This window comes from Cryptomeria japonica, chromosome 8, assembly GCF_030272615.1.
Source record: "Cryptomeria japonica chromosome 8, Sugi_1.0, whole genome shotgun sequence".
NCBI lineage: Eukaryota > Viridiplantae > Streptophyta > Pinopsida > Cupressales > Cupressaceae > Cryptomeria > Cryptomeria japonica.
Window position 1 is genome coordinate 657,680,388 of NC_081412.1, and position 15,553 is coordinate 657,695,940.

The window sequence follows — 15,553 nt, forward strand, 5'->3', positions numbered from 1 at the left end:
CCACTATCACATTTCTCAATTGTGAAAATATTCGTACTTTTTATTCCTGAATTATTTGAATTATTTATTAAGCATTGTACACCACATACTCTAAGAATCATTTATTTTCTGTTATTATAATCTCAGCCTTTTGTTCTGAATTATTTCTCCACAATACACACGTACTCTTCTTTCATTCAGCCCTTCACATTATTTACAGATCTTTTCATTTACTTAATCTGTATTATTTTCTTCATACACCTTACTAAAAAATAATACTTATTTTCAAACGTGAATATATATACTCACGTATTTGTCCCTTTACAAAGAGAGACACTCATTTATCTTACGTGGAAGGGTCATAGCTTTTCATTAGTTGCTGAATCGATTTGTTAGTTTATGAGTTTTAAAACTCTTATTATTATTTAATTGCTAGTTTCAGCATTCCATATTATATATGGGGTCCACCACCTGAAGCTTCAAACATTTCTTTCACCGTTTCATATTGTATAATGGGTCCACCACTTTAAACTTCGAACATTTGTTTGACCACTGTTTAGACTCATAAAGCTTCAAACATTTCTTTGACCACCATTTAGCATCAACCGCAGAGATTGTGAAGATAAAACACGAACTGTAATATGCAGTCATTACAATATTTCAGATATTCAAATACCTTATGAATATCTTATTAAATATTTTTATAATATTATAATGAAGTGCTTAATATTATTATATAATTATAAATTTATATGTATCACTGAGTTTATTTCTGCATTTCAAACTTTAAATATTCTTTCATAGAATTACTTTCTAGTCACTCTTTAGACATATTAAGTCGCTGCCAATGATACAGGTCACTGCCTTTTTAATTACCGTTCAAAACAAGATTCGTGTCTAAAAGTGCCATCTTCGTATAAATTCCATCGCCATTCCTTATACGACAAATTCACCAGTCTTCATTTATACCATTCTCTGTTTACATGAATATAATCCTTTTGTAATCGTCGTGCTTTCTTTCTGTGCACAAATGCATTGTCCAGAATATTTCTTTGGCTCCCATCACTAATACTGAGTCGGCCACCATGCTGTGTATTCTTCATAAAGTCGACAATACTGAATAATTCTTTTTACGAGGTCGCTGTCTGGTTCTCTAATCTCTGTGTACAGATCATTGTCATATTCGTTGAGTATTATGTCGCTGTTTTATGAAGTTGACCATTAACTCATCCAACCATGACTACAATACATTATGTTTACGTGATCATTTTCTGAGACAATTCGCACACTCCACAAGCTTTATTCGTTGTTCAATACAATCGATGTAATCGACTTTAATTACTGTCGAATACTTGTTGTCTCTAATCACACTGTGAATCACTTTACGTGAATCTACTTCACTGCATATTATCTTTATCAGTGTTTCTTCTCACTGATATCTGGCATCACTTTATGTGGAATCTAGAGTAATTCTCCAGGCTTACGCCTCTTCACACTACCATCTTTAGTGATTGAAATAGCATTCTCTTCTGTGATTGTTGTCTTTGAACTCATCATATTTATCAAATGTGAACCCCCATTTACATGTCAATGCAAAACCATTAACTATGGTTATTAGTGGTATGATGCTCACTCTCTCAAGTGTATAGTCCGATACACAAACTGATACACAACATATTAATCAAATGGTTATCATCATAACCTAATTCATTCAATCTATCTTCATAACCCTTTGACGTTGATGGTAGTCTTCTCATGGCATTATTTCTTATATCCACCGTCTTCATTCTTTTTGACATCAATGACAATATTTCCAACAATCTCCTCCTTTGTCATTGATGGCAACCTATTCTTTCTCATCTCTTCTAGCTCTCCCCCATTCTACTTCTCTCCCCCTTTGACAACATTGGCAAAGGGATAATCATTAGGCTTCTCTTCATGATTGTATCACCTCTAATTGTATACTCACATCAAATGCACAAGAATGAACTTCTTCTTTGTTTTTGAAGATTCTCTAGTGCTTCCCCTGTCAAGGATGCTTTCATGCTCCCCCTTGCTCTAATATTCCTCTTCCTTGTATACTGATTTGTATGAGTGACATACTTTCTCTATGAATGTTAAAAGATTTTGCATCATCTTCTTTCTCTGTCCATGTCTAAAGATTATCTTTTCATTCCTTGAGAGAGTCTTCTGTCTTGAAGATTTCTGATTTCCATAGCTAAAAGGTTGCCTTTCTGCTCTTTAATGATGACTCCTTACTCTTCAAAATTCTTCAAATTATTGCATTGATGCAATCTTTCCATCATCTAGGATCTTGAATCTGCATGTACTAATTCAATACTTCCCTTGTTGCTGATGTAATGTACTAATTGAATACTCCAAGTGGATTCTTCTCTTTATGCTATAGGTTCTATTCATGGTTCTCGACATCAATGCAATCATTTCCTTTTTATTGCAACCGTCTTTCACATCATTCTATCTTTGTTTTAATTCTTCTTCCTTGATATTCTTGATGAAGAGATGCTCATTACATATCCATGTCTTCTAAGATATCATTATGTTAATCATAACTCCTTTAATGTGAAGTTGAACATAAGCACAATTATTCAACTTTCTATTATCAATTTTTTTCTTTTTCAACACATGCTTTGCCAACAAGAATACTTCTTTTGTCCTTCCTCTAGGGCTGAATGATAGTGTAGCCAACAAGAATACTTCTTTTGTCCTTTCTCTAGGGCTGAATGATAGTGTAGCTATAGGCTCCCACTAATCATGCTTCTTCTAATGAGCTAGGAATTATATGAAGTGCAAGTTGCACTTGCATTGGTTTCTCCTTCTTTTTCTGTTATCTTCCTTTTCCAAACCTTTTTAGATCTTCCCTTTTGTTTGTTCTTGGCATTCTTCTCCATCTTGTTTTGTCTTGGAGGCTCATCAAAGATGGTTCTGCAAAAATGTGATGTATGTCCAAAGTTGTTGCACTTGTAACACATAATATCATAATTCATTAAAAGCAGAAAATGAATTATAATTCCTTTGAGTGAAACTTACAATTCATTGCTTTGTGCTCAAATTTGTAACATGAGAAACAATATCCATTAAAAGAATAGTAACTCCTCGGGATATATGGCTGTCTTTGATGAAGAGGTTTCTCCAATTGTCCTTGTTTTCCTTTGAAGGTGGATTGGTCTTTGGTAGGATTGTACTTTCTTTCTTAATCTCCTCCTGTTTGTCCTTCATAAGAGCCTTCATGTAGTTTCTTGGTCTTTCATCTTCTCTGTGTAGAGTTCACATCCTTAGAGATGGTAGCCTCTTTGGAATGATCTAATTCCAGCATTCCAGAACAAGGCATTGAAGGAACAGAAATACTGATTTGACTGGCTGATCAGACTCTCTGCAGATTGTATTCATTTACAGGCAGATTATTGCAATCATTACTGAGACAACAGTTTGGCAGCGTCCTAGTAGGGGACATTATAAGGATCCAAGGACCCTCATGTCCTAACCTTGCTATACCTTAAGCATTAATAGTTGACTTGATAGTATAGTTATTAGTTAATATTAAATTGTGTGGATTTATACTACATTTATTGTAACTTGTAAGTCACTTCTTGTGATTGTCTAATATTAATGCTATTATAAAGCAAGTATCATCATAATAATGTATTGTAATAGAGCATTTTCTCCTAAGGAGGTTGCACCTTCTAAGAGTTCTGCAATTCTTGCGATCAATATAAGCATGTTTGCAGCTATTTACTGATCAGGTTATTTTGTGTATGCATTTATCTGTTTTGCTAATATTTTGTATTGTAAAATCCGAACGATAAAGGAGTAACCAGAACATTGTGGCATGGCTTTTATTTATTTATAATTATAAGAATTCATTTGAATTGAAGGTACTATAATAGTAATTTTTAAGACTTGCTAGTTTGACTTTTCAAATATGTAGGTTTTGAAAATTCCCATGGCTTTAGGTAACTATTTACATCATGGAATAAATGAATGTCTGTAGTAATAGTAGACCTCCTCAAAATATAAGATTGGATACTGTGATCAATGACTGCAGTAAACTTGGGGCATTAAGTTATGACATGAATAAAAGATAAGAAACAGTTGACAAGCAAGGCAGTGGTAAAGTGCAAGAATAGAAGAAGAAAGGATATGCATAGGTAAGGAACAATTAAGCTATAGAAAAAGAAAGAAGACATCAGGTGGGACAAAACAATAAGTTCTATATTGATAACTCCTTTGTATGGGAAAATTATTAGAAATAATTCCGTCTATTTCACATGGAATAATATATCAAACTGCTTGAATCTTTCCTTCCGATTTTGCATACAATTATAATATTTATCATTTGTTGTTTGGATAAATGTTTTGGTTAATATGGATATTGCTTTAAGATAGTTGACTTATAAATGAGTATGCTTGTCTGTCTTTTTCTCTGTGATGGGCATGCTTTGCTATAATTATTTATTTTAGTTTTATCCTAACCTTCATTTTGATGGAAGAACAGGAGAATGATCGGAAACAGAGAGAGAGAGAGGAAGTTCATTTTCTTAGAAATATAAAGGTCTGATTCAGATGCCTTCGTATCTATATCTTTTGTTTATAAATAATTATCATGGTAATAGCGATTTAAGCTATTAAAGAAATTTGCACTTGGCAATTTCAGTAGTGATGGTCATCCATGAAAACAAATTGTAAAGAATGTATAATTTGATCTTGTGTGGACAAATTACATATGATAAAACATTCCCACCATTTCTTATGGAACAATCTTTCCTAGCTAGTTTGCATGTTATTATAATATGTGTGTTTTATAGTAAGGACACACATTTGACGAAGGCTCATATTTACACAAAGATTTGTATAGATAGTTTAGTCATAAATGAGTATATTCTCCTTGTTTTTTTTATATATGATGGGCATGCTTTGCTATAATTATTTATTTTATTTTTATCCTAACATTCATTTTGATGGAAGAACAGGAGAATGATTGGAAACAGAGAGACAGAGAAGAAGTTGATATTCTTAAAAAAATAAAGGTCTGATTCAGATCCCTTCATATCTATATCTTTTGTTTATAAATTATTATCATGATGATAGTGGTTTAAGCTACTAAATAAATTTGGATTTGGCAGTTTCAGTAATGATGGTCAGGTGGTATATGATGCTCGTTTATGAATATAAATTGGGAAGAATGTATATTTCAATCTTGTGTAGACAAATTGCATCTGATAAAACATTCCTACCATTTCTTATGGAACAATTTATCATGATGATGCTTGCATCTTTCCAAGCTAATCTGCATGCTATTATAATATGTGTTTTATAGTAAGAATGTACATTTGATGAAGGTTCATATTTACATGAAGATTGGTATATAAGATAGTTTAGTCATAAATGAGTAAATTCTCCTTGTTTTGTTTATGTATGGTGGGCATTCTTTGTTATAATCATTTATTTTATATGTATCCTAACTTGCAGGATACAATGGAAGAACAGGAGAATTATTTGAAGCAGAGGCACAGAAAGGAAGTTTCACCATATACAAATATAAAGGTATATCTCAAAGGCGTTTGTATCCATATCTCTTTATATAACATGATGATAGCATTATTCATTTCTGACCATTTAAGATCTCTACTATTAAATTTTGGTAATTATGGTGCAGGTGGTGTGTGACACTCATCTACAAACACAAATTGGAAAGGATGTAATTTTTGATCTTGTTGATTTTGACAAAGTTAATACTATTAACTTTAAAAATAGCATGCCACTCTCACAAATCAAGGTGAACTCAGTTATGCAACTATATAGATGGATAGATAGATATACAGTATAGAGTTTATATTTACATATGTATTCAATTTTTTTGCAAGAGCTTTTTCACATCTTTCTGGTTGTTTTGAGCTATGTAGGACCATTTTGCCAAGGAATTTTTTATTCCTACCAATTGTCAGAGAATTTGGATTTGGTCTAAAAGGAAAAACAACACTTGGCGTCCTAGAAAAGCATTAACCTCTGTGGACGAAGTATTAACTGTAAGGATATCTCTTTAATTGAAAGTTTTGAAGAATGGGCTACTGCAGAATAGCAGTCTAAACTAATATATGGGGATGTTAATTGATATAAGCAGATTGGAGATCTGAAACATTATAGTGGTGGCTCTGAAGTAAGACTCTTTTTGGAGAAACAAAACGTTCAGGTATCTTTCAAGACACTGTTTTATAAGCTACCTGATTTTGACAATGGGTGTGACCAGTTTTAATAGTTTGGTATGTATATTAGAGATTGAATGGAAAATAGGATACTTGCACTGGATTTGTCATAGGTGATATAAAGTTGATTTACATTCATATCCCCATCTTTGAATTCTCTTTCAGGTTCATTCATTCATAAGATATGGATGTTGCAGTGGAATTTGTATTAATTCCTTACCTGATTTTTGGGCATTGTTTGCATTTCCAATTCTATCAGATTCTCAAAATTTATTTTCATAAAAGTTTGTCCATGGCTTAACTCTCTTGTGCAAACCATAGCTTGCAAACTAAATTGCAGTCATGGCTAATTGCACTTTATTGACTATTTAGCAGCAAAAATATGTCAAAAATCCTGTGCACATGATTTTTATTTTAATTTTTTTTTGGTAAAACTTGTTGGGAAAAATTGTGCTCTAGGCTTAGTGATTAAAAATTGTGAGTTGTAGGGTTAGACTTTCTGAGTACTTGCCTTGGCCAATTTCCAAGAAGAATGGTGCCCAACAAATTTTATGTGTACTCGATGAGTTTGTAAACTATGGTGCAAACGTAACTGTGTTTTGTGGCATAAAAAATTGTATACAACAGTTTTATTTGCAGCTTCTTTGTGCCGCTTTTGCACTAGGTTTGAGACAACTTGTACATATGGCAAAAAATGTGGCCCAAATCCATCACAATGTTGGCACTATTAGGCTAGAGCCCAAAGTTAGAACTTGGTAGGCAACCAATTTTAAATAGATTTAAGTAGGGTATGTGCATGATAGAGGTTAAGGTGTGCCAAGTGCAAATTAACAATAGAAATTAAGAAGGCAATAGGAAAGTAGATTAGAACTATAGTAACAAATTATATTTATTCTGGTTTTCTACTTGATAAGTAAATACATGAATTAATTAATAATATAGATGACAATGTATACCAAATACAAGAGCAAAATATATCTTTATTCACACATGAAATTATTATAGAAGAAGGCTAGAGATGTTAGCTAGGGATTAGAGTCGATCCAATTAGATCATATTGCTTTCTTTGGCGATACAAATATATTTAAAAGACTTGACGATTCCCAAGAAAAACACAACCGTGAAGCAATTGACGCTTATAACTATTTAAAGTCGACAACAAATAATACATAGTTGAATAACCAATCTAATTGACTATATTATCCTCCCAAAAGTGAAAGTCATCTTCCAAACGACAATCAAACATAAGTAATATTAGGGAAGACTTTCCAAATTAATGACCATAATGTAGACAAAGACTTGTAGGCGAACTTGGAAGTGTACTTCCCAAAATCTGACATATATTGTTAAAGTCCCAGGTATAGCCTGTATTTTTTTTTATTATTATTATTATTATCTTGTCCACTCAATGAGATCACACATCTCATGTTATGTATGCAAGAGGTGCCCTTTCACCAAGGGACACCATACTTTATTTAAATAATTAAATATTAATGATTATATATTAATATAATATTAATACTTATAACCATAGTTGAACTACTCGCCACTCAACTCGACTCGCCAAGCCCCTGAGAAAAAAACCCGGCAAAAACTCGAGAAAAACTCGGAAAAACTTTGGAAAAACTAGGCGAAAAACTCGGCAACGTAAAAACAAAACTCGGCGAAAAACTCGGCAACGTAAAAACACGCTTAATTTTAATCAAAAATGCATTTTTTTGCAAAATTTAATGAGAAGATGCATCCAATGAGTCAATAAATGATAACACAAAAGAAACAAGCTGATTCTAGATATATTTAAATGCAAAGTGTCTGCAAAATCGCATCCTCATGAGAAATGCTGATGGCTAGAAGCAAAATAGTAAATAGTTTTTGTAAAACCAAAAGTAAATACAACTTCCTCTTCCCAACTCTAGCTAAAACTAGTTTCAAACTTTCATCATATTTGAAATTTCATCATTCATACTCATAGTTTCAAACTTTCAACTCAAAAATGTATAATACCAGGATTTCTTCAATGCTAATTATGTTGTTATATGGAGCCTAATCAGACTCGGAGGTTAAATTTTCCCTACTTCCATCAGCGTAGTTTCCCCCTATATTTTTTGACGGGGGTTTGGGGGCAGCGCCCCCAAGTTGGGGTCAAGGGGCATCGCTGAAGGATCCTGAAATTTGACTAAGTCTGGAGAATTGAAGAATCCTCCAAAAACTAGATTTTGCATTATAACTCCTGGAGGTCCGAAACCACTCTCAAACATCCTGATAGTATATATGGAATATAACTTAAAGTATAATTGACATTAATTATACTTAAATGTTATATTCCATATATGAATCCTGACGGAGAGACCAAATTTTTTCCCATGTTTGGGCCTCTTTTTTTAGTCTACCCGAATTTTTAAAAGAAACTCGCTAAGATTTTGCAAAAAACTTGGTGATTACTCGGCGAGTTTTTGCTGCGAGTTAAAGTCAGAAAAACTTGCAGAGCTCAAAAACTCGCTCTGCGAGTGTGTCATCTATAATTTATATTATAACATAAGATAATTATATTATCTCACAACTAATAATATAATGATTATATCATCAGTATAATTATTATCAATATAATCACAAGCTTTCTGTTATTTATGTAGGCCTGTGGATTCCAACCACAACTACAATAAAATCAACACTCCCTCTTAGCTAGGGAGGAATCCTACTTGACATCTTCAATAAGTAATAACACCTTATAGTAAACACAATAGCTCCATTTATTGTGTGAGAGAAAAATATCACCTCACCGTGATATCGGAGGTTATGGCATATCCACAGATATCACATCACATGATATCCACCATAACCACATAATGTGATATCCACCATTATGGCATTTAAGGATATTACTTCATGGCATGTCCACGGATATTACGTCACATAATATCCACCATGAATATCTCTTTATGTAATATCAACCATCATGGCTTATCCATAAATATTATGTCTCATGATATTCATCATAATGGTATGGTCAATCAATATTGCAAGATCGTCACCTTACAATAATGATCAAAAGTACAAGTATTCATCATTGTGAGATCGTCACCTCTCAATAATGTTCACAGGGGCTCAACAAGCATTGAACCAATGAAGTCATGGAGTCACACACATGGCATACACCATGAACCATATCAAAGGGTGGAGATAAGGACTTTCACCTCAAGTCTCTCTCAAAGAGAAATGTATTATCAAATCACAGAAGATCACTAATGTTGAGCCTCCCTTTCAATTAGAGCTTCATTATTTCATATCTCCAAGTTTGTCTCGCACGTTTATATCACCCTTGGTGAATCCCAAGCCCACCAAGTATCCATCCATGAAGTCATGGAGTCACACACATGACATCCACCATGAACCATATCAAAGGGTGGAGATAAGGACTTTCACCTCAAGTCTCTCTCAAAGAGAAATGTATTATCAAATCACAGAAGATCACTAATGTTGAGCCTCCCTTTCAATTAGAGCTTCATTATTTCATATCTCCGAGTTTGTCTCGCACGTTTGCATCACCTTTGGTGAATCCCAAGCCCACCAAGTATCCATCCATCCAGGGATATCACATGGAACTCTATCTCATGAATCATAGATTCTTCTAGCTGCTACAATTTCATGATCACTAGAGAAACCATCTCGACATGGTATACTCCCTCTAAATCAATATGATCAAGATCCTCTAGCCACTCCCTCTGAAGATGGAAGTACAAAACTCAACCTCCTGACCTTCTCGTCCAAGGTTGCTTCTGCAGGTTTGTCAAACTCCTTCTGAATGCTGATTCTTCCTCTTCGAAGAAATGCAAGCAATTATCAAGATTTCCCTTTCTTTAATGCAATCTCTCATCAGCCTTATGCTTCCCAGTCTGACTTGAAAGCATTAAGAGAGATTACTAATAGTTCAAGACTACCTTGAAGAGAAATATCAATGCCAGAATCATACACGATTCACTATCCCAATAGCATGAATTAATAATAGAATGAAAAATTCATGAACATTAATCGACCATAAAAAATCCTTATCTCTTATAAGTTAGTCTTGAAATTGGGTCTGAAACTTTTCGTCCACTGAGACATTTAGTCTAGAAACATTGTCCTTTAAGTCTGAGACACGCCAACCTTCATTGAGTGTTGGAACTCCTGCCAAGGGTCTCAAAGATACACGGAGATTGAATAGGCTGCCCCCTATGCAGAGTCTGGTGATGGCCAACCAAGTTGTAGATGCGTACGACTAAAAGAAGGGAAACCATCTAATAATGGAAACACGACATGAATAAGGAGCAGACATCAATCATGCAGATCTTGATCAAGTTAATGCCGAAAAATAAAATCGCCAAAGAGATAGATATGGGTAAATGTCATCCCTCGCCGAGTAGCCTTACTATATCCTAGCAGTAGGGCCCCCACGTGCGAAGTTAAGGACCAACAACTAGGGTTGTTAAGGACCAACCCAGATAGATTATCTTGATGACCAACTTGGCCCTACTGCTATCGGCTGAACTGCCATCATCGACACGGAACCAGGCCGAATTGCAAGGGAGTTGGCTGTTCCTCCAGTTTCCAACTTCCACTTACATGAGAGTTGGCTGTTTTGATGGTCATCCATATATGCTTCCAAGATATCCTACTGATAGGATCATCTTGATGGAATTGGGGAGACAACTGATGATAGTTCATGCATACCAATTAGCTCAACACAAGTCAGGTATCAATATATCTTCACATAATCCACTGTAGATTGGCAGATACTCTTTGATATCCTCAACTAGAGCCAAGGCAATGGAGACGGAGCTTCAGGAAATTAAGTTGAAGAAGTTCAAGGCAAGGAAGGATTTTGACTAGCGAGGTATGAAAGATAAAATCAAGAGAGCCTTCACTCATTTTCATCGCCTTGAGGATATCTGAGTCGATCTCCGTATAGAGGAAGACATTAGGAAGATGGACTATAGTAAGATCACCTTGGAACAAATTGTAGATCTGAATTTGACTAAGATTCCAAAAGGCATGTTATGTCATTGTCCTAGGCCTTGTGTCGATATCGATCAGAATATGTATATGATTTTTGGTGCAGGAGTACCTAGTGGACTTTATGCCTCCATGAGGGCATTTTTGTAAATAGTTGCTTTATGTTGTGTTTGAGTCATTTCATAAGGTCTTAAAGACCATTTCTAAGGTTTTTAAGGTGTCTTGAGTCATTATTAAGTTTATAGGTGGTGGTTTGTCAAATTTTGTAAATTCTTGCAAAAGTTGCCATGTTGTCAAAGTGCAAAAGTGCAAGAATGGAAGTTGAAGAGTCAAGGGGTATTAGAAGCTGGTTGGTGGTTTGTAATTGATCAAAAACAAGATGTAAAAGGTTTAAAAAGACTTTGTATGGTCGACCACAAGGTGGGTGGCCGTTGGACATGGTGTATTGGTGAGAAAATCAATAACACACTTTTTTTCTTGCATTTTCAGATTTTTTTCTTGCTGTTGCAGTCTTTGTACGGCTTGGAAGTGAGAAAACTTCAATTGTAATTCATGGTGTATTTAATCTTTGTTATTTTTCTGTTGGTTTCATTGATTTTCATTAAGTATTATGAAAGTTATGATTGTTTTAATGACTGCAACATCCAGATTTTCGGGTAACAGTCATGTTGCAGCGAATAGTATGGATTTGTACGGATGTTCTATGATCTGAAAGTGGTATGGTTGGATAGAGTATTTAATAACCTTTCCATTGTGACTGGTCTCATCCATTTTCGTTGAGTTTTGAGTTACAAAACAACCTATCCTTATTTTGATATATGTTGTATAAGCCCAAATGGGTATCCAAAAGTAGTCTTGTATCCTCTAGGTCAGCTCTGCATCAAAATTTATGCCCAAAAAATTCAATTTGCTGTACTAATTAGGCCTAGGATCAGAATTACCAGTGATTATTTGACCCCCATGTTCTGGAACAACCCATGCCAATTATTCTATATGTTTTAGGCAAGCCAAAAGGGTATCCAAAAATGCTTTCACGGTTTGGGAATGAGGCTTTCTTTGAATGTTATTAATGACTGTCTTGTTCAGGAGGGCTACAAGGAATCTAGGTTGCTAGTGAAGGAAGGGTCTTGAGGTGAAAAACCCTAACACTTTGTGTGATCAAATATTGTTGTATATGTCATTTTAACGGTTGGTCTGCATCAATTTTGAAACATTTCACTTCCTCTTTCTATGGATTCAAGGCAGCCATATTTATACCATAAACTAAATAAAAATTGCTTTGAGATGCAGAAACTTTGTAGACATCATTTAAGGATTGAGATGCGACCCCTTTTTTTGGATTATTGAGTGAAGAGACTCACATCAATTCTATATTTACATATCCTTATTTGTAAATAGCTTAAAACTATTTTCATGGTTTAAATAGAAGTTCCTATAAGCTATATGGTTTTACTGAATTGACCACACTAATTATATATCTGGATTGCAATTTTAACTGACCTCACATTTTAGGAGTGATCTCAAGGCATTCCTGGATTTTTTGTGTCCTTGACTTGTCAATTATTAGCTAGTTTGTAAGATGACATGATAATAAACCTTTTATCAGATTATGCAATGTAACTACGGTTTGGAATTTTCCTTTATTGTAGACTAAATCCAAGCACATTATACCTACAATGGCTATATTAGATTGTTGGAAGTTTTTAGTTTCTACAATGTGCTGATAGTGTAGTGAATTAAGATTTATAATCTTCATTCTTTTGTCACATTCTTGTGGTGAAAATTAGAGTAAACTTGTTTTACTGATGTTCCTTGTGATTTCTTTCTCAAGATGCAGCAATAGGAATTCTTTTGTATTGTTGCCTCCTTTGCCATGGGCTGGCATCGCTTAGATTAAAATTAGTCTGTTGTCCTCATTTTTGAATTTTCAAAAATGTGACAACCCCTATAGATTTTTGCTTAAAATGTGTCATTTTTGTCTCCAAGGCATGTTTTACAAGGTGCAAAACTCACATTTGTTAGTGTCAAATCATCAGGGGGTGTCTTTGCCATCATTGTCCAAGTTTTGGCCTTTATTTTCCTAGCTTTTTGTGCAATTTTGGGTTTCGGAGCAGTCACTGCAAGTTGGAGATTTTACTTTAAGGTGCACTTCCCGAGGCAAATTTTTTTCTTTTTGTTCAACTAGACCGTTCTTCGGTTCATCCTCGATCCGTGTTTCAAATTTCATCGCGTTTCGAGTTCGTTTGCTATGCCTTTCCTTCAAAATCAGGTTTCATTTTTTGGACTGCAAGTGGAAAATTTTCTTTCCTTTGCAAGTTTAGAGTTTCCTTTATGTTTTAGTGTTGTAGGGGTTTTTTGTAAGAATTACAAGTGCACTTTATTTAAACTTGTAACTTGTAGCTTGCTTTTTATTTTCCCTTTTCCCTTTTTGTCTTTTAAGTTGTTTGTAGGAACTTTTTAGACAAATTACAAGTTAAATTAAAAATACAAGTTCTCTTCTCATAAAAGTTCCTACTTTGTGCTTTTAAGTTACAATAGGGATTTTATTTCCATATTACAAGTTTTTTTAAGTTTTTAAGTCTTTTATGTTTTTAGTTGTAATGGGAATTTTATTTCCCTATTACAAGTTTTTATGTTTTTATTTGTTTTAGGTGTAATAGGGATTTTATTTCCCCATTACAAGTGTGATGCTCTTTCTTTTTGTGCTTTTGTCTCTTAGAAACTTGAATTTGCCCAAGTGAATGAAAAGTGATGCAATTTAAAACTTGTAAAGGGGTTTTAAAAACCCGATTGCATCTTTGAAGGGCACATTTTGCTTGAAGTTGGAGTTGAAGAACCCGATCTGTACTCTTGCTTCCACAAACCCAATTTTTGTGGCATTTCTCCCTTGAATCCGTCCCTCATCTTAGCTATGGCTTTGGAGATCGGTGGTTCTTGCCACGTTTTTCAGATTCAACGGTTTTGGGCAACACGTTTTGCATTTATTTGAGGCATTTTTGATTCCGTTTTTGCTGAGTTTGTTGCCACTTTTTGGGAGCATGAATTTCGCCATTGTTGCCACGTTTGCAACACGTCTTGCATCCTTCATCCATTGAAGAGTGTTTGACATCAAATACATCTCTCTTTCCAAGCCATTTTTTGTGGAGAGGATTGAATGAAAACCCGATTTATTTGCTGCATTTAATACCAACGTGGTGGCTTCTTCATCTATTTATAAGAGCATTACGTTTTGTTTTGGTCAAGGGCATTCTTCAAGCAAGATTTTGGGTTTCTATATGATCTTCTCAAGTTGTTTTGCTCTTTGAATACAACTTGTGAATTTGCAAAGTTTTTCCCTTCATTGCACTTGCAGTCAGTCTTCCAAAACCCGAAATTGGTCCAAAATGCACTCAAAAAACACTTGAAAATGAGTCTTAAAGGTCCAATTACAAGTGTAAACTTGTAGTTAACCATTACACATATGAAGTTCCATGTTTGTTCTTGACAATTGCAAGTTAATTCTTTTGTTTTTCCACACATGTAATGCAGTCTCCAAAATCCGAAATTGAGCTTTGGTCTCACTTTTGCAGTCCCTTTGTCTCACCCATGTCAGTCCTATTTGCACACACGAGCTACCAAATCAGTAAATTAAGGCATGGGCCTTATTTTGCAAGCAGATTCCAAGATTGGAGGATGATACAAAGAGAGAACAACAACATGACGGAGCTACATAAGGAGATGGATAAGTGATATGAATGATTGAGAGCATAGAATGCTTTCAAGACAGAGATAGGCTTCTTACTTCAGCCTTGCAAAGAACTTCCCTCCTGAAAGCCAGTACTACCCCAAGAAAGAAGATAAGATTGAAGTTCATTGGCCAAGGACACAAAGATCATTAAGGATGAAAATTCTCGTTTCGGTTCGAGATGTCTTCATCAATCTTGAATACTTCAAGTTCCAGCATCCTGAAGCAGCATGAAGATTTTCAAAACAGAGGATGATGTAATTAGAGTCGCGTCTTCAGACACATAGAATAGTTTCAATTATGCATTTGTAATTTTGTTTTGACATATTACATGTAAAAACAAGTTTTGTAATTGCAAGTGTTGCTTTCACTTGCACTTTTGCAAAATGTAATTACCTGTAAAGCAACTACAAGTTGAGTTAGATTAGGACTATAGTTGGAATAAGTCATGGTGGTTAAGAGAATTTCTCAAGTTAGTTGGGATCCTCCCACCTTTTTCTCAAGGCTCCTCTCCTATAAATACTTTAGGGGGTCTATTGTAATAGATATCTTTTGGCAATGCAACAAAATTTTGCTAGTTTGTACGTGCACTCTAAGACTTTGAGCTTAGTTGTAAATCAAATTGCAGTCAATTAAA

At 34.5% G+C, this 15,553-nt stretch overlaps 1 protein-coding gene across 4 annotated transcripts in view; it reads left to right on the forward strand.

The window, feature by feature from the left end:
* Positions 1–15,553, forward strand: part of LOC131049650 (ubiquitin C-terminal hydrolase 13) — a 205,001-nt gene that overhangs the window by 144,591 nt on the left and 44,857 nt on the right. For all 4 annotated transcript variants that reach the window (XM_057983710.2, XM_057983711.2, XM_057983712.2 and 1 more), the window contains 6 exons: positions 4,493–4,549; positions 4,968–5,024; positions 5,467–5,541; positions 5,654–5,773; positions 5,901–6,023; positions 6,119–6,187. In XM_057983710.2, coding sequence (XP_057839693.2) covers positions 4,493–4,549; positions 4,968–5,024; positions 5,467–5,541; positions 5,654–5,773; positions 5,901–6,023; positions 6,119–6,187 — 501 coding nt within the window. The remainder of the gene's footprint in view (positions 1–4,492; positions 4,550–4,967; positions 5,025–5,466; positions 5,542–5,653; positions 5,774–5,900; positions 6,024–6,118; positions 6,188–15,553) is intronic.